The sequence below is a fragment of the Elephantulus edwardii genome, unplaced genomic scaffold, assembly GCF_000299155.1.
Source record: "Elephantulus edwardii isolate Elephantulus edwardi_28Jun2011 unplaced genomic scaffold, EleEdw1.0 scaffold00140, whole genome shotgun sequence".
Taxonomy (NCBI): Eukaryota; Metazoa; Chordata; class Mammalia; order Macroscelidea; family Macroscelididae; genus Elephantulus; species Elephantulus edwardii.
Genome location: NW_006399890.1, coordinates 8,110,072 through 8,134,502, shown reverse-complemented (window position 1 = coordinate 8,134,502; position 24,431 = coordinate 8,110,072). Strand labels below are relative to the sequence as shown.

At 37.3% G+C, this 24,431-nt stretch overlaps 1 protein-coding gene across 1 annotated transcript; it reads left to right on the top strand.

Annotated features, from left to right (window-relative positions):
- Positions 1–358: 358 nt before the first annotated feature.
- LOC102853636 (chromosome unknown open reading frame, human C14orf166) lies at positions 359–24,431 on the top strand. The gene is made up of 8 exons (XM_006894364.1): positions 359–557; positions 2,782–2,906; positions 8,374–8,473; positions 13,498–13,584; positions 15,095–15,183; positions 21,220–21,288; positions 23,937–23,985; positions 24,095–24,431. Exons 1-8 carry the CDS (start codon positions 497–499, stop codon positions 24,247–24,249), a joined length of 735 nt encoding a protein of 244 aa, XP_006894426.1. The 5' UTR covers positions 359–496; the 3' UTR covers positions 24,250–24,431.

Genomic DNA, 24,431 nt, shown 5'->3' with positions numbered 1-24,431 from the left:
TGTATATTCAACTGTGAGCCGCTTCCAACCTCATGACCGGCAGCACCACCTTAAAGGACAAAAGAACAGCTCTCAAGCAGAAGGCTCACAATGAATGAATTCATTAAAACAAGTAAACAGTGATTTTATGACCCAAGGTGAGACATGGTCAGTAGCAGAATCCTACACAATACTGTTTTCAGCGTTCTATAACAAGGGTAGGAAAATGAACAAACTTGCTACTGGAACGCTTTCCATCTTTTGTACAAGGAAGCTGACAATAAAGTTTATTTGAGCGTCGACGTACTCCGACGCTGGCCCCTCCTCCCCAGGCGGAGCCACGATTGGTTGGGTATTTGCCGGTAACCGCTGTGATTGGCGAAAGCAGCCGTCATTCCAGAACGTCTCAGCTACATCCCGCCCCTCTCGCCGCGTCGCGAGTGGCTGTGCTGCCTGCTCTTCCTCGCTTCTATTCTCCCGGCAGAGGCCCGGGGGACCAGAGCGAGAAGCCGGGACCATGTTCCGACGCAAGCTGACAGCTCTTGACTACCACAACCCTGCAGGCTTCAACTGCAAAGGTGAGGCGGCGGTCCCCGGGCCGACTGCGCTTCTCTGACCCCAGCGACGGTCCCGCTCTCAGCACCGCTCATCCCCACCTGGGATCCTTCGCGGCCTGCTCACCCCGGTGGGCCTCCCCGGGCGGTCCCTTGCCTCCAGGCCGCGCTGTGCACCGCTGCACCCTCCGCGCGTGCACTCCTCCACCCTCTCCCTCGATTTCACAGCTCCCGCTCCCACTCCTCTCTTGGCATTGCCACTTTTCCTCGATTAACTTAAAAGACCCGCTCACAAAATGCAAAGCTTTCATTTTTCCAACTTAGTTCTTCAGCCCCCTTGATCCTCTGGCTAATTAAATGGACTGTACTTTGAGCACATCCGTTTTTGAGGAAAGTGCTGAGTAACTTGACGTTTATTGTCTGCTGGGAGCTCAGGGTTGGGGGTCGGGGACAATCCCAATCCTGGAAGCCGGAGAAATCTTATCAAGAGAGTACAAGTCCACTAGTCAGCGAGAGGATCGGCGCATGCGTCAACGTGCAAAATGTGTAGACATCGTGCAGGAAAGTTTGTAGCAAATGACTGGGAAATTGAGGTACTTGAAATTTTACTGTGCTAAAAATTAGGGGAATAAACTAAATCCCAGATAAAAACTACTGTCATCTAGTAGATTGTACTCAGGGAGACCCTGTTGGGCCGTGTAGAACGGCTTTGTAGGGTTTCCAAAGCTGTAAACATTGATAAAAGCCAGCTGCTACATCACTGTTTCACTGGGCAACCTTCTCTCTCCAGTCTCACTCTATGCAGTTGCCAAGTTTTATTTAGGTTGTAGCAGTTGCAGATAACATGGAGCCCAGTTGCTTTTATTCCTCTGTTAATGAGTCTCAGGTTAACTGTCAACCCAAATGTTTAACTAGCTGTGCAAGTCCATAATTTCTAACATTAACAGCTCCGTCCATGGCTGAATTGTACAATTCCTCAACAGTCTTTGGGTTCAGTGATTCACTAGGATGTTCTCCAGAGACTCAGATCCATCAGGGAAATGACTCGCGATTCTGTAGGTAATACTGGCCATATTTTGGTAGAAACTGGTGAGCATTGTGGTTGAAACTGGTGAGCATTGGGTCAGGCTAGATGCAGCTGGATGCTTAGTTCACCATGGACAATTGATTTCTCAGGCCAGAGTTCTGAACATCCTATAACAGGATTGAGTTAACACGGTCATGCTGCACCTCCTCCTCCTGTGTTGGTGTTTTTTCCACCCCACCCTCCCACAGTGTGGAGAGTGCGCTGTTATCTTGGTCTCACAGCTGTTGATGATTTGTGAGACCAGGTGTTGTCTTCAGTTAAGGTAGCTGGAGATCATCCCCCGCCCCTGCCCCTCAATGGCAGCTAATAGAATGACAGAGAAAGCCAGTTATTCAAGGATTCTAATACCCCAGATACTCTCTGCCTTTTCTAGCCATTATTTCATCTGTAGGATAAACCTTGACTTTACCAACATCTATCTATATTCATGGAAGTATGTAAGTCAGCTGCTTCACTCCTTCAGTCTTAATCCCTCTATTTTAGATAGTCAGTTTCTGATTTGCCCAGTCCTAAAAAAAAAACAGTACTTAGAGGAAACAAGCATTTCTTTGTTCCTCTGAAGAATCTTCTATCACAGTGCATCTGTATCTATAAACGAGCCGCTAAGTAGGCTCAGCTTCCTTCTCCTTTTATTCTCCATTCTAGTGGTGGGTTCCAGATGCTGACCTTTTCATTGGTAACCAAACGCTTAACCACTGTACCACCAAGAATCCCCAGTAACACCACCACTGCCCAATGTCCTGCTGTCCACTACTGCACATTTCTTCCCCAAAGTTCAACATTTTGTAATGGAAGCCTGAATTTGATTCATAGCTAGAAAGTGATTACAAAAGGAATAGCAGTGCTTTGTGGATCTGTAGAATCATACCACATTTTTATTTGTTTTTTTCTGCTTTAGTTTTTACTGAAATAAAAGATTTGGTGGCAGTGTACCTTAGATCTGGATTTGAATCATTGAACTTCAGTGTCCTCTTCAGTAGGCATTTTACTTAAGAGAATGTACATACTTTTTTATAGATGGCTTTAATGCACATGTGACATGGTAGTTGATATTGTTTGATTTAGCTTTTTAAGGAGTAAAAAATTTTCACAAAACCCTTTCCTATAAAGTAAGTATTCTGTATTTTTAGTCTGTTGATCTTTATAATATTTCTGTTACAGATGAAACAGAGTTTAGAAATTTTATAGTTTGGCTGGAAGACCAGAAAATCAGACACTACAAGATTGAAGACAGAGGGAATTTAAGAAATATCCATAGCAGTGAATGGCCTAAGTTCTTTGAAAAGGTAATCTCCAGCAAGTAAAATAGAAGTACAAATAGCTTTTCTAAATATTATCTCTGAGGACAGGCAGTCTTAAAAGAATTTTTCTAAAATAATAACCTGTTTAAGAATCTGAATTTTGTGTACTAAAGTTTTTCTTTATCTTGCCTTACGAGCAAATTTTATACTCCTTATTAAACATGAGATAGTTTTCTCTAGAAACATTTTAGGATTTCTTTGCAAAGTCAGTAATAAATATTCTGTAAAGGCTAATTAACCTCACTTTAGACTAAAAACTTAGCAGTAATAGACTTTTGGTACTACTTTTTTAGCAAAGGAATACATTGTATACTTAAAAATTAAGACTATCTTGTTTGTAGTTCTGTTGAATGTATACAAATGTCCTTTGCTTTATTTATAAAAGTTATCTAAAAAGTTCTGTATAAATAATATTTGTATTACTAGAATACTTTTCTTACTGATTCTAATTTTAGTGGGAAAAAATTTTCACATTACAATAAACAAATCACATTAAAAATGTCATACAACATTCTGTATTACTTTGATGAGTTAAGATGTTTTTACTTCAACATATTATGAAAAAGCAACCAAACTTCATCTTATAGAACAGAAACTAGAAATGTAACATTCTTTTGTGTGATTGTGTGAATTAGAGAATTGGATAAATTATATACTTACTGGTTCTATCACCTTAGGCAAATTTATTTGCCTCTTTGTCTTAAAGGGCATTCTGTTCACCTAGGAGTTAAGGAGTTGTGCTGCCAACTCAGAGGCAGGCATTTCTAATCCACCAGCTGTTCTGAGGGAGAATAAGTTCTAGCCTCTCAAAACCTTTTACAGCCTCAGAACTGACTGGAGGGTCAACTGTAAGTCAGTTCCAGCTTGATGGTACGTAACAGCTACAGTAAACATATCTTAATTAGGGAGCTCTGTTGGCCTAGTGGGTAAAGAGTTACATTGGCAACCCAAATGCAGGCCATTTGAACCCACCATCTACTCTGTGGAGGAAGTGCTGGTGGCTTAGTGGCAAGAAGCTGTCTTGTAATCCCAAAAGCATGCGGTTTCTGTCCACCAGCTGCTCCATGGCAGAATGATGGGCATTCTTCTCTTGTGCAGTTAACTGCCTCTGAATACCTGCCGGAGGGTCAGCTGTGGGTTGGTTCCAACTCTGTGATACACAACAACACCTCTCAATGGAAGAAAGATGGCCAGTCTCCTCCCATGTGATTTACAGCCTCTGAAAACTCACTGAAAGGTCGGCTATACGTCAGGTTCTCATCAATAAATAGGGGTAACAGGTATTTAAGATGTGTTATAACGTCCTTAAATGGAACAAAAGATTTGTGCATGCCTGCTGGTTTAAAACGCTGGTGGTTTGCACTCATCCAGCAGTGCTGCCGGAGAAAGAACTGGCAATCTGTTTACCTAAAAATTACAGCCAACAAAGCCCTAAGGAACATTTCTGCTCTAACATATAAGGTATTCTGAGTCAGATTCCACTCATTAGGTTTAAGGATGGTTGAAAATTAATGATAAACTTACAGTGAAAATGTGCTAGAGTGTCAACTATGAGTTGATTCTAATTTGATGGCAGTAAGCGTGAGTGTTTCTTAAAAGCCTTTACAGAGAGGACCTACCCATAGCAAGTTTTATATTATATATTATTACTACCATTGCCTATTCTACTTTTACAAAAAACTTTTGAAGAGTAGATTCCAACTCCTACGTATGAAGGTAGAACTGTGATTCATAGGGTTTTCACTGTCTGCATTTTTTTTTAAGAAAACATCATCTTTATTTGAGAAACTTTGCTACTACCTTAGCATTTAACACTTGTAACTAGGTTATGTATAGATGGTAAAAAATCATCATTAGATAATCTTTTAAATCTATATAGATGTATAGAAAATGTATGTATATATAGAAAATACAAACATTCAAAGGTCCCAATTGAAACTTTGAATCCTTCCCAAAAGGCACTCAGGATTCCTCATCACTCCTTAATCTAAGCCCTTCAGAGTTGACATTATCAACAATAAGAGACCAGGCGATGAGCTTCTCAAAAATCAGTGACTGCCTTTTTAATAGTAAATCACCATATCTGTCTTCTGAGGCCTCACCAGTTTTTCACTTTACTGTTTGTACCACTCAAAGATTGTTGTTGTAGTTGTAGTTAACTGCTTTCAAGTCGAGCATGACTCATAGAAAGGTCCTATGATCAAAAGGCCTGAAGCCTTTCTATAACTATCTACATTTATCAAAGTTCATAACTGAGTTATTTTCCTTTGTTCTTAAAAAGTAGTTTTTTTAAAAAAATGTAAATATTTTTAAGGCTTTGAAACATATTTAGAATATATTGGAAGTTTATGTGTTGTACTATGGACCAAGGATTGGTTGTTTGTTTTTTTAAGTTGTGCTTTTTATTTAATTGCTGTATGCATGTTATATCCATAACATACAAGGAAGTCCAGTGAATATGACTAGCATTCAAAAATATGCACCAACAACTAGAGCCAAAGAGGAGGAAATAGAAGCAGTCAGAAATTGATCAAGCAATCAAGATGCGTTAATAATAGGTGACTGGAATGCAAACGTTGGAAACAGGGAAGAAGGATGATTAGTTGGAAAACATGGACTTGGTGACAGAAATGAAACTGGAGATAGAATTTTGTATATTCAGTGACTTTTGCAAATACTTTCTATAAGAAACACAAATACAGGCTACACACATGGATTTTACCTGATGGTATATGCATAGTAGTCAAATCGATTACATCTGTGGAAAGAATCACTGGAGAAGCTCAATATCAGCTGTGAAAACTAGGCTAGGTGCTGATTGTGGAACAGACGACCAACTACTCATATACAGGTTCAAGCTGAGGTTGAAGAAAATTGAATCCACAGGAACCAAATTTGACCTTAAGTCAATCCTACTTGATTTTCAAAACTATCTCAGGAAAAGGTTTGAGGCCTTGAATACCAATGAGCAAAGACCAAATGAACTGTGGGAGGATATCCATAATATTGTCTATAAAGAATGCAGAAAGTCAGTACAAACACGAAGGAACAAGAAAAGACCACGGTGTAGACGAGACCCTGAATATTGCACTAGGGCACTGGCAAGCCAAACAAAGGGAAGAAATCAAGGTATTAAGGAGCTGAACAGAAGATTTCAAAGGGCAGTTCAGGAAGATTAAGCAAAATATTATAATGAAGTGTGCAAATAGCTGGAGTCAGAATATCAAAAGTGCTGCACTTGTACAGCATTTCGTAAGCTGAAGGAATTGAAGAACAAATTCAAGCTTTAAGTTGCAATACTTAAGGATGCTTTGGGCAGAATAGTAAATGATTCAGGAAGCAGTCAAGGAATATGGAAGGAGTATATAGAGTCATTGTACCAAAAAGAATTGGCTGACACAGAAGAATTTTATGAAACAGCATATGAGCAAGAGCCTGTGGCAATGAAGTATGTTCAAGCTGCTCTGAAAGAATTGGCAAAAAACAAGGCCCCAGGAATTGATGGCATAATTTTGAAATATTGACATATTTCAGCAAAAAGACGCTACTGTGGGTGTGCTCACTAATTTGTGCCAAGAAATCTGGAGGACAGCCACCTGGATAACTGATTGGAAGAGGTCTATATTTGTTCACATTCCCAAAAAAGGTGACCCGACAGAGTAATTATCGAACAATATCAATATCACATGCAAGCAAGATTCTCCTGAAAATTGTCTAAAACCAACTGGAGCAGTACATCAGCAGAGAACTTCCAGATGTGCAGACTGACTTTAGAAGAGGCTATGGTACTAAGGCTGTTATAGCTAATGTTAGATGAATCTTGGCTTAAAGCAGGGAGTACACCAGAGGAATGTCTGAGTTTCATTGACTATGCAAAGGCGTTTGATTGTGTGGATCACCACAAATTGGCTGAGAAGAATGGAAATCTAAGAGCATTTGATGGTGCTTATGCAAAACCTATACTTGGACCAGGAAGCAATTGTCAGATCAGAGCAAGGAGATACTACATGGTTCAAAATTTGGACAGATGTACGCTAGGGATGTATCCTGTCTCCATAACTTTTCAATCTGTATACAGAACAGATCATCCTGGAGACTGGGCTGTATGAGGAGGAATGTGGCATCAGGATTGGAGGAAGATTCATCAACAACGTGAGTTATGCAGATGACCAAAACCTGCTTGCTAAAACTGAAGAGGACCTGAAGCAGTTGCTGCAGAAGGTTAAGAATTGCAGCCTTAAATATGGATTGAAGTTCAACATCAAGCAAAGAAAGATTCTCACCACTGGGCCAACTGGCAGAATTGTGATAGATGGTGAAGAGATTGAGATTGTTAATACCTTTTGTTTTCCTGGCTCCATAATCAAAACTCTTGGCACCAGCAGCCAGGAAATTAAAAGACGAATTGCATTGGGAAATTCATGTGTCAGGGACCTCTCCAGACTACTGAAGAGCAACAATGTCAGTCCGGAGACTAAGGTGGGCCTGATTCAGGCCATAGTCTTCACAGTTGCTTGCTATGCATCAGAGAGCTGGACAATAACTAGGGATGATAGAAGGAGAATTGATGCCTTTGAGCTGTGGTGCTGGAGAAGAATGTTGACTATGGACCATGGACTGCTAGGAGAACAAACAGATTGATACGTCCTAGAGAGGGTGAAACCATGCTCCTCTTTAGAGGCAGGGATTCTGAGGCTTTATCTGACATGCTCTGGGCATATTGCAAGGTAGGACCAGTCCTTAGAGTGGGACATCATGTTTGGAAGAGTGGAGGGACAGAAAGCGAAGAAGACTATTGATGAGATGGATTGATTCAGTGACGTGTCAGAGACAGTAAAGTTTGCACAGGATGGAGCAGGTTTCAGGGCGTTTGTGTGTAGGATTGCTGTGAGTCACAAGCGACTTCACGGCACATGACAACACTGTTCTTTATGTCTCATCTGTGAAATGAGGAAGTTGTGCTAGGTCAATATTCTGTCTGATACCTGTAAAGATAAAATTTGAAAATGCATGGTGGAAATCTTTTCTTTTCTTAATAGAATGTATGTAAGTATTTCCTTTGTATTACATATTGCACCAACATTTGAATAATATAAATGTTCTAAGACATGCTAATTGTTAGCTGTGTATATCTGATTGACAGAAAATTGCAAAAACAAATTGATAACAGTTGATTGTTAATAATGGCAACTTTTAGACAAGCTAAAGTCATGAGGAGGTAGGATATAGACCAAGAGATCTTAAATGAAAAGGATCCAAACAAAGGTATGTTTAAAATCTACCTACTTTTTTATTCTTTTATAATTTTGTTTTATAATTTTATGGTGAAAACAGTGGGACAGGGTTCAGGTGTATTGTTCATAGGATTGCTGTGGATTGTACTCAACGTGATGGCACCCAACAACAACAACAATATAATGAATCAGCAACAATTTTTTTTTTCTCTTCACAGTATCTCAAAGATGTTAACTGTCCTTTCAAGATTCAGGACCGACAAGAAGCAATTGATTGGCTTCTTGGGTTAGCAGTTAGACTTGAATATGGAGACAATGGTATGTATGTTTTGTGGAGAATGTGTATTTTTTAGGAGATGTGGAGGAATGATGGGGAAGATGGAGTAGAAGGACTTGAGGAACTTACTAGTTTGTTTTTCTTGTCATATTTTACCTTTTGTTAATTTAAGTTTTAGACTTACTCCCCCTCTTCAACATTGATTTAGAAATTTACTTTTTTTTTATACTGTTGTGTATAGCCCATCCCCCTCAAATTAGCAAAGAAAGGATTTTAAATTGGAAAGTCACTTTTAATTAGAATTTTAAATTAGAATTATTGTAAAAAGTAAAAAATACCTTCCACTGTTTTTTCATACATACTTGGATTTTTCTTAGATAATTTGTAAATGTCTTCCCACAGAGTGACTTGAATTGTTGCCTTGCACAGTCTACCTAAGCATTTTGTTTTTACAATTTGTTGTTCATTCACTTATGCATGCATTGCCATTGATTTGGAATTGATCCTGAACTGATAAGATTCTTCATGTTAGTACGAGCAGATGTCATGGTTACTTGTAAAAATGTATCTTCTCCATTACTGCTTTGATCACCTTAATTTAGGTTCCTGTCACTTTTAATTGTAATTTCTTCCAAGTTAGCCTCCTGTTAGGTGTTCCCTTCTAAACTGTCTTCCACGTGGCTCTCAGCCACCTAGCTAGACCCACATTTGTTCAAAATGCTTGTTTCCCAAGAAGGCTGGTGTTTTGTTATATGCCGTGTAGTTGAGCATGACGCAGCAAACCTATAAACAAACCTGAGCCTTGTTGTATCCCGTCCTGTCCCACCTTTACACACTTGAGCCTGTTGTTACAGTCACTTTGTCATCCATTTTTTGGAGCGTCTTCCTCTCTTAAGCTAATCCTCCACCTTTTCAAGCATAATGCCCTCTAAGTACTGGTCCTTCCTAACAGCATACCCATAGTACATAAGACAGTGTCACCATCCTTGCTTCCAAGGAGCACCTTATTTCACTTTCTGCAGGACTGACTTGTTTGTTCTCCTGGCATTCCATGAAATAGTCCATATTCTTTTCCAGTACTACAACTCAAAGGCATCAGTTCCTCTGTCGTCCATAGTCATTGTCCAACTTTCAGATGCACAGCAAGCACTTGAAAAGACCATGGCACTAGTATATTTTAAATAAACAAGAGGAACTCCAGCTCTTAGCCTGGTATTCAAGGCTGGTGTCTAAGACATCACTCCAAACAAGAATAACTATCCTGTTTGTATCCCCTTCATTTTCTCTTTTTCTCTCTCTCATTTCATTTTCTTTGCTTAGAGTTTTCCTTTGACTAATAGACCATTTTACTCAAACTTCATGAAACTAAATCCTGCCAATCTTTTTTAAGGTCTAGCTCAGATGGTGCTGTAGTGGTCTTACCCTCTAAATTTGCATATTTACTTTATACCTTTTAAGACTTTCACCACTTTGTTTTTTTTAAATGCCCCCCCCATTAAGTTTGAGCTGATTATCACATTGTTTTCTTACATGAGTTCCTTTGTTATTGCAAAGGATTACCATAAAATTCTAGTTCTTTGGATCAGAAGTCCAAAATCTATCTAGCTGGGCTAAATAAATAAAATAAAGTCCAGGATGCTGTTAAAATCCGTTCATTTTCTAGGCTTTATGAGAGTTCTGGTGGTAAAGTTCCTAGAGTCATCTTGCTAACCTTAAGGCAACTAGTTCAAATCTATCAGCAGCACTGAGGGAAAAAGATGGACCATCTCCCATGTGATCTACAGCCTCTGAAAACTAATGAAGGGTCAGTTATGAGTAGATTCGGATTTGACAACAACTAGTGAATGAAAGGAAATTCTTATTTCCTCAGCTTTATCATTTCCAGAAATCATCTGGAAATCTTAGTGTATGATTCCTTCCTCAGCCTTCAGATGTGGCAGTATATGATTTTACAGTCCCTCACTGACTCTTGCATCAAGTTTCTGACACAGATCCTTCTCGTTTAAGGGCCTTATGATTACAGTAGGTCTATTTGAATAATTTCATCTTAGGTCCTTAATTTAACCACAGTTGCAAGTCCTTATTTGTCTGGTCCTAGATATTGAGGCCTGAACATCTTTAGAGGTGCAATTATCCTGTCTACCTGAGCACCCAACATAGGTTCTTACCCATAGTATTTAACAACCTCAATAAAAGCTTGGCCAGTTTGGTATATGAATGTTTAAATATGCTTATTTGGAGGATCATCTGGATTTTTTAGTGCCTTAGACTTAAATGTCAGAAGTTTTTGGTTGCAATCTTAAGAATCTCTAATTTGGAACTTTACTTTCCATTTTAGTTTTTTACTGTTTTAGAAAGTAACTTACATGCTTAGTTGTTGTAATATGCTGTTGAGTCACAAGGGATTATAGCAGACCCTCCAGTGGGTTTTCAGAGACTGTAAATCGCAACCAAGGAGCAGCTGGTGGATTCCAACCCCCTAACTGGGTTGACAGCATTGCTCCTTACCATTCCTTTTTCTAAGACATTAATATTTATGTGAATTTTCAGTAGTATGTTCTCTAATTTATCATAAATGCTTTACTACTCTTCCCAAACACCCACAGAGATTTTTTTCTAAACCTTTTTGATAGTAAATTATAGATTAGTCTCTCATACCTTTAAATATTTCAGTATACATTTCCTAAAAACGTAATTGTTATATTTAACTATAGTATGCCAGCCATTGCCATCATTTCAAATCTAGCTCATCATTAACCTCTAGGATAGAGTCGAACCATCCTACAGTGTTCCCAAGGCTAAATTTTTATGTCAACTACCATATCTCTCTGCTAGTGGATCTGGACTGTGAACCTTTTAGTTAGCAACTGAGAGCTTTTAGCTTATGCACTGCCAGGATGACCGTAGTGCAGTTATCAGGTAGTTGACATTGGATATGCTCAGTTTTTTGGTTCACTTTGTTTTTTAGTTTCTTTATTAAGGGAAAAATTCTAGATAAGAAAAATGAAGCAAGTGGTATTGATGTATCCTTTTCCTGATTATGATAACTTGGATCACTTGGTTAAGGTGGTTCCATTGTCAAGCTATCATTTTCCCAATTTGTAATGATTACATATTGTAGAGAGATACTTTGCGATTATGGCAATATACGTTAGTTTTAGATTCCATTTGACAATTTTTGCCAGAATTAGTTATAGTGATAATTGTCAAAACGTGTTTTAATCTCCGTTCCTTTATTTCTTCTCATTTCTATGTGTTTTTTAGTATAAAGAGAAGTTTTTCCTTTAATTCAGTATGTTTATTTAAATCATTGGATACATTGATTCTTATATAGAGATAAAATCCAACCTTATCCTCCTGTGTTCTGAAATTTACATTGTCCCAAATTTGACAACTGGAAACCCTTTTGAGAGGAATCTTGTCTGAGTTAAATTTTAATGCTTTTATTTTTTTTTCCATCTTGTTTTTTAAGTAAACCCTAAATAAACTATAGCTGAAGATGTTTTAGGTCATTTAGTGAATTTATCAAGGGTTCAGTTTTTCCTTTTGTTTTTTGGGAGTTCTTTTTAAAAGTTGTATACATTTTTTAAGCAGAGCTAATAAAATCTACCTTTGAAACTCAGAAATTTCAAGTCTTGATAAAAAATTTAGGCTGACATATAGCTAGTGTATTTTTTATTAATGCAAAATACTTAAATATCAAAATCAAGGTTTTTATAGTTTGTATCATTTAAATGAAAAATTGGGAATAAACTTTATAGTGATAATTTTTTAGCTGTTATGTAACCTATACTTTTTTATTATTATTCATTTTTATGAAAGTTTACAGAGACTTAAGTTTCCATTCATTTGTTGTTGCATTTTTCTCTTTGCCCACCCCCTCCTCCCAATTCACTCTTCTCTTTGAAAAGTAAAAGAAAAATTCTTTCATTGTTACACAATCCCTCGCCACAAGTCCTCTCCACTATGCAGCCTTCATTCTGGACTCCTGTCATGATAATAATACCTAATCATATATCCCTTTTAAACAGTTCTCTCCCTTATCTGTTTCAATGCAGTATACATTATTTATCTCCTTTCTCAGTCTTTCCTAAACCCCACTGTCAGTCCAATTTACAACCGTGGCCCTATGCAATATTTGTCCTTTTGTGACTGAGATTTTTCACTCAGCATGACGTCCTCCAGGGTCACCCATTTTGTAAAATATTTCATGAGGTCCTTGTTTTTCAATGCAGCGTAGTATTCCATTGTGTGAATATACCACAGCTGCTCTATCCATTCTTTTGTTGATGGGCACTTGGATTGTTTCCAACTCTTTGCTATTGTGAACAAAGCCACAATAAGCATGAGTGTGCATAATATCTGCTAGGGTGGCATTTATGGTTTCTTTAGGGTATATTTCCAGTAGTGGAATTGCTTGGTCAAATGGTATTTTTATTTGCAACTTTTTGAGAAAGCGCCATACTGCCTTCTGTAGAGGTTGCACCATTTTACACTCCCACCAACAGTGAATAAGGGTTCTAGTTTGTCCACAAACTCACCAGCATTTGTTGTTTGCTGTGCTGTTAAATTTTGCTATTCTTATTGGGGTGAGATGATATCTCATAGTTTTTTTGATTTGTATCTCTCTTAGAGCTAGGGATTTTGAACATTACTTCATATGCTTGTTGGCCATCTGAATGTCATCTTTGATGAAGTGTGTGTTCATATCCTGTGCCCATTTTTTTAGTTGGGTTATTTACCTTTATCTTGTGGTGGTCGTAACCTATACTTTTCTCTTAACTTTAACAGGTTTTATAGGAGGCTGTAGATAACAGATTTTGTTTCTTACCATTTATATAATGTTTGAACTATTAGAAATGTTGTTGAAAAGATACTTGTGTCACGCATTCCAATAACCTTTTCATATAGTCAAGAAGCTATTGTCCTGTCATCCTCTGTTAGCTATTCCAGAGTAAAAGTAATTGCTTTGTGCTTATAATTGGTTTGAAGTCAGTAAAGAAGCAGTGTTTATTGTACTTTAAGTTGCAGTTCTAAAAAATTTTATTTTTAACTATTTTTATAGCTGAAAAATACAAGGATTCAGTGCCCGATAATGCAAAAAATGCTGATAATGCAACTAAAAATGCAGAACCACTGATCAATTTAGATGGTAAGCATATATAACTGAATTTATTGTTTACCACCAGTCTAATGTTTTTACTTCCTAGAATAAAATCTTTGCTTACTAGGTTTCAGTAAATTAAAAATATTTTACATAGTATTTGTGTTAACTTGTCATTCTCTATAATATTTCTTAATATGAATTACAGTATGTTTTCCCCTTCATCGTCATTGACTATCTGAATGTTAAAATCATATTCTTTGCTTTGGGCATAGTCATTGGGAGGTTTCTGGGTTTTGTAATTTTTTTTGTTTGGTCTTTTTTAAAATAAAGTTTTTATTATGTACTGGTTTACTTAAAAGTTTGCATACATAGTTTTTCACACCATGTCTTTCCCAATTCCTCCCCCCATCAAATTGTGCCACCTTATGATTAATGACCCCTCCCATCCTCACCCTTCTACTTCCACCCTCCCCACCCTTGGATCTTCATACTTGTTCTACAGTAATGATCTTATACAATATTTGTCATTGTGGGATTGAGTTATAGCTCACTTAGCATAATGCTCTCCAGTCCCTCCCAAGTTAGGTAGTAATTAACAAAATTATTGCTCCTGCATGCTGTGTAGTATTCCATCGTGTGAATATACCAGAATTTGGGCTGTTTCTATGTTCTTGAAATGGTGCATAATGCTGCTATGAATATTGGTGGACCTCATTTGTGCCTCAGTTCTCATTCTGTCAGGGTGTATTCCAAGCAGTAGAATAGCTGGATCTCATTGGGAGGTTTTGACCTATATTTAATTATAGTCGTGTTTGTTTGCCTGTTCTCGGGTATGTATAATATAATTTTTTTTTCAGATGTAGCCATTTTCAGGGACCTTAATGATCTCAGTTATCCTTATGGCTCATACCATGGCTTTAGTATTACCAGTTCTAAACATATTTCTGCAAAAACATAAATTTTTTTGACCCAGTGATTTTGTGAAACAAGTAGTAAAGTTTTTCATTAATGTACCTGTTAACAGCTTGCATATGTTATAAATATGGAGAATCTAATTACTTAATTATAAAAATATGTTAAGTATTCTTTTTCTGGCTAATTCATTGTGACCTATAATTTATGAGTTATCCTTATGAATTAATAGACACACTAGAGCTCCTGCTGCTGCTTAGAGGAAAAGCTTTGAGAAAACTGCCCATTTAAGAAACAGAAGTATTAAAATTATTAGCCTTGGGAAGTAATGTTAATTAAAAGTGCTGCATAAATGGTACTTGCATAGAAAAATTATAGGACAGACCTAATGTGAGTTAAATTAGTCTTATACTAGATTGTTCGATTTGAATGTTAAAATATATTAACAAGAAAGCATTGATCTCTCTCAGATATTGGTGCAATGCATTGTTCCCCTTGTCCACAACAGTTTTAGAAAAATAAGTTTGTTTTTACTAGGAAAATTTAAAAATATGTAAGTTTGTTCATAAATATGTGATTGTAATTATGTACATTTTACAGACTTGTAAGATATTTTTATATTTTTGTTTTTAATCTTTCATAGTAAATAATCCTGATTTTAAAGCTGGTGTAATGGCTTTGGCTAACCTTCTTCAGATTCAGCGTCATGATGATTACTTGGTAATGCTAAAGGTCAGTTACATATTTTTTGTTCTTAATAGAAACTGTACATAGAGGAAAATGTCTTTATTTCCTACCAGTGAACTGTGTGATATTTAAATTAATGGTTGAAATGTAACTATCATATATTTTCAAATTAACATATTGATATTAGTACCTGCCTTGAGGATTATTGAGAGGATCAAATAGTTTGCAAAGCATATAGCACAGTGTGGGCACAAGAAGTTTATCTGCTTGATATTAGTTATTATTAGATAGCCTAAAAACTTTTAGAATGAAAAACTTTTTAGTTAACTTTTTAAAAAAATTTATGTGTGTATGTGTGTGTACCGTCAAATCAGATCTTACTGGTACAGGAGGAGACTGCCCCTCCTTCTCCAGCAGAGCATCTGGTGGATTTGAACCATGCACCTCTGGGATTACAGTGCAGCTTCTTGCCATTAGAGCACCCGGACTCCCTAGAATGAAAAACATTTTTTTAATGTGATTTTTTAAATTTTTATTTATTTTTTTAATGTAATTTTTAATTTTTATTTTAATTTCAGTGCACATCTACAGAGATTTTGGAATTCCATTCATTCATTGTTGCACTTTTCTCCCCACCCCCCATTCGCTCTTCACCTTGAAAAGCAAAAGAAAAACTCCTTCATTGGTACACAGTACCCCCCCCCCGACACCCTTCACCCTCCCCACATATAATCCACTCTGCAACCCTCATTCCATACTCTTATGATAAACATAATGCCCTAAAATATAGTACTTTTAAACTATTCTCTCCCTCATAGACTTCAATGAAGTAAACATAATTTATCCAGTTTTTCTCAGTCTTACCCCCACCCCGATGTCAGCCTCATTCTACAAGAGTGGCACCATATAGCATTTGGCCCTTTGTGACTGAGATATTTCACTCAACATCATGTCCTCCAGGGTCACCCATTTTGAATAATATTGCATGAGTTCCTTGTTTTTCAATGCAGCGTGGTATTCCATTGTGTGAATATACCACAGCTTCTCTATCCATTCATTTGTTGATGGGCACTTAGGTTGTTTGCAACTCCTTGCTATTGTGAACAAAGCCGCGATAAACATGGATATGCATATATCTACTTGGATGTCGTCGTATATGGTCTCTTAGAATGAAAAACTTTTACAGCCCACATTTTTATGTTATTGTAGTCATTCAACTATATTTCATCAAAAATGTGTGTGTTGTGCACACAAGTAGGTGTGTATACTTGTAGATAAAAAGAGTATAGATAATGTCTAGATAACAGAAAATGAGTGAGAGGGAGGATTTAATGTAAACACTGACTCTCTTTCTTACTTTTCTTTCTTCTGTGCTCCTCCAGTTCTTAATTGTTCCTTTTAAGGATTCATAGTCTATATTCACAAAAATAGTGAAAACACCCCCTTAGTAGTGATAAAATTGGACAGTAACATACATCCTTAATTCTTGGAGTGAAGAATATTTTTGTCTTCTGTCTTGGGCCACTCAGTTCACTTTTACTTTGGGAGGTAGAAAATCTAAAGGAGGTCTCTTCCGAAAATTCTTACTCTTAAGAGAGAAAAAAATTTACTCATTCCAGAAGGTTTATACCTAGTAATTATGACAAGTGCAAGTGGGACCAAGAGGCAGTATAAGATTCCAGAACTGGGAGTGAATTACTATTGACTTTATAGACGACTAGGGGGGCTCTGGTGGCCTAGACTATAGGGAGCATCACTGCTGGCCCAAATGCCGCCGCCCCTGCCGCCGCCCCCGCAAGCCATTCGACCATTCGCATCTACTAGTATCTCCATGAGAGAAAGATGGGCAGTCTCCTCCAGTGCAGCTTACATTAGCCTTGGGAAACCCACAGAGAGGGTCAGCTATGATTTTGTTTTGTTTTGCTTTTTAAGTTTAATAAATTCAAAAGCTTTTTACTGTGTACTTGTAAGCCCTGTTGATACAATGGTTAAGTACTCAGCTGCTTGACTGAAAGTGTAGACAGTTTAGCTCCATCAGTAGTTCCGTGGAATAAAGATGTGGTAGTTTGCTGTTTTCAGATTTATAGCTTTGAAAACCCTCTTCTGTCCTCAAGGTTTTCTGTTAATTCGTGGCAGCAGGTTTGCTGTTTACCATACAGTAAGTTGTATAATTAAGTTTCTAGAGAGGATTGCTTATCTTAGAAAGAGGAATGATCTCTTTCCATGCAGTTTACAGCCTCTGAAAACCCACTAGTGAGTGGGTCAGCTATGAGTTGGGTCTGACTGGACCACAGTGGGTTGGTTGGCTTAGTGGCGTGTAAAGTTCGATAAACCATGCAGTATGTTGTAATTAAATATCACTTTACTGGAAGATATTCTTGCTCTTCCTTTCATTGCCATCAAGTTAGAACCACTCTCAGCTAATCTTCCATTGGGTTTCTTAGACTATAAATGCCCATCTTTCTCCCATACAGTTTCTGGTGGATTTGAACCACCGGTGAGATGTGGCCTTTGGGTTAGCATTACAGATCATTTCAGACTACATCACTGGAGCTCTCTTCTCATTGCTACCGAGTAGGAAACAATTGATAGCTGATTTTGTAGTGGACTTCCAGAGACTGGAAGGAACATAGAAAGAGATTGCAAGGTTTTATTCTGTGAAGCGGCTGGTGGATTTGTTGAATCGCCAGAGTTGCTACATTAAGATAGGCAGTCCCACTCCATATAGACTGCACCACCAGAAGGACTGCCTTAGGTGAGGAGATTAAGCCATATTTCTTTTGCTGCTTAGGATTACACTTACTAAGTGGTAGTTTTAACAAATATTTTAATTCTTTTATGCTATATATGAATTTTAATTTGGTTTTTTTCAATGCCGTTTGACAGATGATTATGTAAATTGCCTTGGAACATTTCCACATCAGCTTTAATAATAAGCTGTGAGAGGAGAAAAAGACAATATATAGCATAGTTGGGGGGCTTGTTAGACTTTGAAAGCCTACTGCAAAAAAGTGTAAATAAGCTGTAATGGAAAAGCTTTATCAGAATTCTAATCCTAGCTGCATGTTTGTTCTTTAAGTTATTTTAAAGGATATTCAAATAATAAATGATAACATAGAAAACACTTTAGATTTGCCAGGTGTAAGAATATTAACTTTTGGCAAGAAGACTGTTTATTACTGGTTTTTTTTTTATTTTATTCATTTTAATGAACATTTATAGAGATTTTGATTTTCCATTCATTCATTGTTGCACTATTTTCTCTAACCCCCCCTAGTTCATTCCTCTTTTTTCCCCCTTGAAAATCTGTTTTAATTGTCCCATTGCCACAGTACTTGTCAAAACCAGTTCTGATTAATCTCCTTTGTCAGTGTGTTCTTTGCCATTCCCTATCACTCCTCCCGATTGGTTTGATTATGCCATCATTTATATTTTGATTTACACACTTACAGATGAGTTGTATCATCCTGCTAATTTAAATGCTCTGAAAAATACTTTGCTTTTTGTAAACATTCGTTTCTTAGATCTCTGATGGAAAAACTAAGTGGCTTATAATGGTAGGAATTTAATCTCACAGTGTTCCTTTATGTTTAGATGTATCACTCCAATCTCTGCTTTTTTTAAGGAGGCTTTTTTGTTGTTTTCATAATGTTTGACCTTGTGTGCTGCTTTGTTGACATTATATGAAGTGTATGGGGTTGAGGTTTCTCTGAACTGGCAAAGCCTCTGAAGGGAGCTGGGAACGTCCCAGGAATCTTATTTAGGACTCTTCCTTCCTAAAGACTGGGTAGTTGCTGCTTTATGGTGGTCTCTGCTGGCTCTTCCTTCCTAAAGACTGGGTAGTTGCTGCTTTATGGTGGTCTCTGCTGGCAGTATACCTGTGTCTTCTGATGCTGGGTACAAGGGGTTATTTCTGCATTTAATCAACAGAAGCGTGCAGAGAGAAAGCTGGGAACTTCCTGGGATGCAGTGCCTGTGTCTCAAGAGGTTGGTGCTCAGGGCTCTTCACTCCTTGAAGCTGGTAATTATGGTAATTTTAAATTAGGGTAATTTTAAAACAACAAAACACACCCAACTTTGAAAGGACTGAAAATCTTTCACTACGTTATTGTTCTTGTTGTTATTTGCCGCCTAGTCGCCAGTTACCCTGTCCTGAGCCAGTCTCACTAAGTCCGACACACCAACCCCATTGCCTTAATTACTGTGTCAATCCATCTCATCTGGGGTCTTCCTTTCCTGCACTGTCCCTCCACCCTTCCAAGCATGATGTCCTACTCTAAGGACCGGTTTCTCATGACCACGTGCCCAAAGGATGTGAGATAGAGCTTCAGAATCCTAACCTTCAAGGAGAAACTTGCTTTTACCCTCTCCAAGACAGACCTGTTTGTTTTCTTGGCAGTCCATGGCATATTCAAGCTTCCTCTCCAGCACCACAACTCGAAGGCATCAATTTTTCTTCTGTTATCCTTAGTCATTATTCAATTCTCTGAAGCATAACAAGCAATTGCAAAGACCATGGCCTGGGTTAGGAGCACCTTAGTCTCTAGACATCGTTGCTTTTCAGCACTCTGGAGAGGTCCCTGACAGCCGGTTTTCCCAACGCAGTTCGTCTTTTGATTTCCTGACTGCTGATTATTGAGAGTGTTGATTGTGGATTTGAGCAAACTAATTGTTAACAACCTCTATCTCTTCTCCATCTATCATGGTGCTACCAGTTGGCCCAGTGATGAGAATCTTTATCTTCTTAATGTTGAGCTTCAATCCATGTTGAAGGCTGCAGTCCTTGACCTTCTGCAGAGAGTGCTTCAGGACTTCTTAGTTTCAGCAAGCAAGGTTGTGTCATCTGCATATTGTAGGCTGTTGATGTGTCTTCCTTCAATATTGATGCCATATTCCTCCTCATAAAGCCCTGCTTCCCGAATGATCTGTTCTGAATACAGATTGAAAAGGTATGGAGATAGGATGCAGCCCCAGGAATTGATGGTATACCAATTGACAAACATTGCAACAAACAGATGCTGCCCTGGATGTGCTCACCAAGTTGTGCCAAGAACTCTGGAGGACAACTACTTGATCCACTGACTGGAAGAGATCCATGTTTATTCCCATTCTAAAAAGAGGTGACCTGACATTGTCAAAATTATTGAACAGTATCACTAATCTCACGCACTAATAAAATCCTGAAGATTATCCAGAAATGACTGGAACAGTATGTTGGCGGAGAACTCCTAGAAATACAGTCTGGTTTTAGAAGAGGTCATGACACTATACACATATTACCAGTGTCACATGGATCTTGGCAGAAATCAAGAGTACCAGAACAATGTCTATCTTTGCTTCATTGACTATGCAAAGACATTTGACTGTTTGGATCATAACAAATTATGGCTAACATTGAGGAAAATGGGAAATCCAGAACACTTGATTGTGCTTATGCAAGACCTCTACTTGCACCAGTAAGCAGTCCTCAGAACAGAGCAGGGAACCTGTACTAAATTGGGTGGTGGTGGTGGGGAGGGGAATCAAGGTACAGGAGTTTCTGTAATATGCTAAAATTTGTGATAAAAATTAGTGCACACGTGTGAATGCTTGTAATTTGTTTCTGTTAAGTGTACATGAAAGTCTGGTAATGGTTCTTCTGGAAAGAATTAGGTATCTGAGACTTGAGAGTGGGATGGAGACCTCTCTTTTACCTCGTATCTTGTTCAAGCATTTATTCAAGCATTTGTGCTGTACATGTGTATTGTTGTTGGTGTTGAGTCAGAACCGACCCATAGCTGATCTTCTGTGGGTTTTCAGAGGCATTTAATCGCATGGGAGGAGATTGCCCATCCCTTCTCCTGTGGATCTTGCACATGTATTAACTAATTTTTAAAAAATGTTTTCATTATCATGAGCATTTTTATTAAATATCAAAAGTATGCAAATTTAGTTGTTTTTAAAAATTTTTAATAGAAGGTTTGTTACTAAAGTAGGTAATCTAAATTTCATCAAACAAGCTATACTTTATTCTTCTGACTCAATAGAAAAGACACTTAAATAGTCTTTAAAAAGTTAAAGCCATGTTTTTTGGTGTCATAGGCAATTCGTATTTTGGTTCAAGAGCGCCTCACGCAGGATGCAGTTGCTAAAGCGAATCAAACAAAAGAGGTATGTATGATCCATTTTTCTGGTATTGCTATGGATTTAAACTCTGTTAGAATAGCTCAGAGAAAAGAGAGCAGTTTACTTAAACAGGATTGAAATTAATATGTAAGCAAGTTTTGCAGGAATTCCAGAGTTGATCCCATTTTTTACTTATCTCTTTTTACCTTCGCTGGTCCACAAGTCCACCAGTGCAAACCATGACACATGCCCAATTGACACATGCCTGAATGTGTTTGCTCCAGTAAAACTCACTGGGTCATTTTGATTGATTATGAAAACAGTGAACACACTTGTTATTTATTGAGACTTCCTTCCTAATATATCATTTGCTTGGGAGAATGATCTGTGTGCTTTGAAAAAAAATGTACACTGCTGGTATTCGGCGATGTGTTCTGTGTCTATAACGGCAAGTTAGTTATGTCATTTTCTTTAGATCTTTGTTGAGTTTCCAGTTCTCTTAGTCATGGAAAGTGCTTTGTGTTTCCTTAGTATTTTTGTAGGATTAACAGTTTTCTCTTTTCAGTGCCGTTAGAATTCTTTAGATGTGTTTTGGAGCTCACTCATTGCATGCATAAATATTCAGTGTGACTATGTCTTTTGGTGGATTGATCCATTCATTATTGTATAATGTCTTGCCTTGTTTCTTTTAAAGTCTGTTTTACCAAAGATGGTGATTACCATCTTTTGATATTTAACTTATTTATGTCCTTGTGTCTAAGGTGTATGTATCTCTAGTAGGTAACATATTGATGGGTCACATGTTCATATCCACTTTCTTTGTTTAACTAGTACATTTAAACATTTACATTTAATATAATTATCATTAATTATGAACTTTGATGTCTTGTGCTGTGTTTGTGTGATGATATTGATGATTTCTTTGTTCTGCTTCGTTTTCTGTGCTGAGTTCTTTTTGTTATGACTTTTCACTTCATATATTTAATTTTGTGCTTACTGAGTTTTTTAATTTCTTTTGTTTTCTTTTTTGATTACTCTGTAAGCTAACTTTTATCTTCTGAGTTTATAACTGTCTCTCTTTTCTTGGTATCATCATAACTTTCTTTACATAGGAAGATTCTATAATTATACCACTTAATCTTCCCTTAGTTTCCTTTATATGAAAAATAATACTTTATTAGAAAATTTTTAAGATCAACACTACGAGAAATTCAGATATTCCATTGTTCATTGGCTGTGGGGCAGTGCAAAGAATGTTCCCAGACGTTAGTATCAACAGCTGTAGATGTCTGATGGCACCCCTTTCCTGCTGTGACAGTGCTATATTGAGAATCTCAGCATAGTGACTATCTGGATTTCAAGTCCTCCTTTTGCTCTTGTTCCTGAAATAATGCCTTCTGTCCTCTGACTCCATAGACAGGCACAGCAGCCTTAAATGTTATAACTAATGCCAGGGCAATGCATTTGAATCTGAAAGGCACTTCTTTGGCTTGTTAGTTATATATGAATCAAGGCACTGGAAATTTGATGAAACATCAGCTTATTTCATCCATACTACAGAACAGACAGTAAATTGTTGTGGTATAATAAAATCATTCATCCATTTAGCAAAATTGTGCCGTTACTTTGCAAGGCAACACGGATGAAGACATATCTTTGCTCTAGTTTGCAAAATCTCAAAAGATACTAGTTTATCGTAATGTGGCTGTGTTATTAGGGTTTAGTGTTCTCATTTAGTAGTTAGTATTTGCAGCATGTAGCATTTTCAGGGTGGCTGTTTCTTGGTCTTGGGCAGACAAAGGAAAAATCGGAACCTCTGGCACTAGAGCAACTTTATAAAGCCACCCAGTAAGATGAAATTTCTAATATTTAAATAGTGTATTTTCACACGCATGTCTTAACGTGATTTGTGTACTTTATTAGCAGCTATTTTAAATCTAATGATATCTGCGTTAATAGGTTTGAAAAGAATACCAAAGCATTTTACTTGTGAGAACTCAGAAGTTAAAATGTTGAAAACATAGGCAATAATATTATTCATTATGGCTTTATAGTGATAATCAACAGAAAGGTCAAACTGTCCTTATTTATATATTCATTACTGTGAAGTCTGTAGAGTTTGCAGTCATTAGTCACAGTCTTAAACGCTGTCTCTGTAAGTGCTGACTAGTTAGCGCTTAATTAATTGGTTTCTAGGCATTTACCTAGACTGACAGTAACTTAATTTTAACTTTTGAAAATTAAATTCTATAACTAAAGAACTGTTCTATATATTTTAAATAGTTTTGTACAGTGTAAAAGGCTAGAAATTGATAGGTCATATTCATAAAGTTACTTGGGGAAACTAGTAAAAGTAGTCCTATTGCATTAGCCCCGTACATTGCTTACTGTAGCTAAAACAGGACAGCAGCTGCTCTCTTCAGCCTTCCTTCCATAGTTGTCATGACAAAGCATTGCCACTACGTCCAAAGTCAAAGGATGGGATTGGATTTGGGACCTCCCACTATATTTAAAGACTATTATCTCCTCCTTAATTGGTTGTAGAAGGAAAAATCCTCACCATGAAGCATAATTAAACAAAAAATTCATAAAAGGATTCAAATAACAGAGTAGTTTGCTGTTTGTTAGTTTCATACAAGAAAATGTTATTCTTAATCTGTAAATAACTTCATGCTTTTTTTTTTTTTTTTTAGGGCTTGCCTGTTGCTTTAGACAAGCATAATCTTGGTTTTGACACAGGAGGTAAGTGACTTTGTTTTACATTATTATGACTATTTGTATAGAATATTTTTGGGAATATTTGAGGGGATCAATACCCTTACTAATACAGTTTTATTTTGTTACAAAACAGATGCAGTTCTTAATGAAGCTGCCCAGATTCTGCGACTGCTGCATATAGAAGAGCTCAGGGAGCTACAGACAAAAATTAATGAAGCCATAGTAGCTGTTCAGTCAATTATTGCAGATCCAAAGACAGACCACAGACTGGGCAAAGTCGGAAGATGAATGATTTAGGATATCAGCTGTTGATCTACTTAGTACACTTGGAGACTATGTACACTTCTGGCATGTGTTTGAAAATCAAATGTCACATTTTCGAGGGAGACATCCCAGAAAATTGGCCATGTTCTAGAGATCTACCATCATTACTTTTTTTTTCTTTAATAAAGTTTGGGGAAATGGATTTT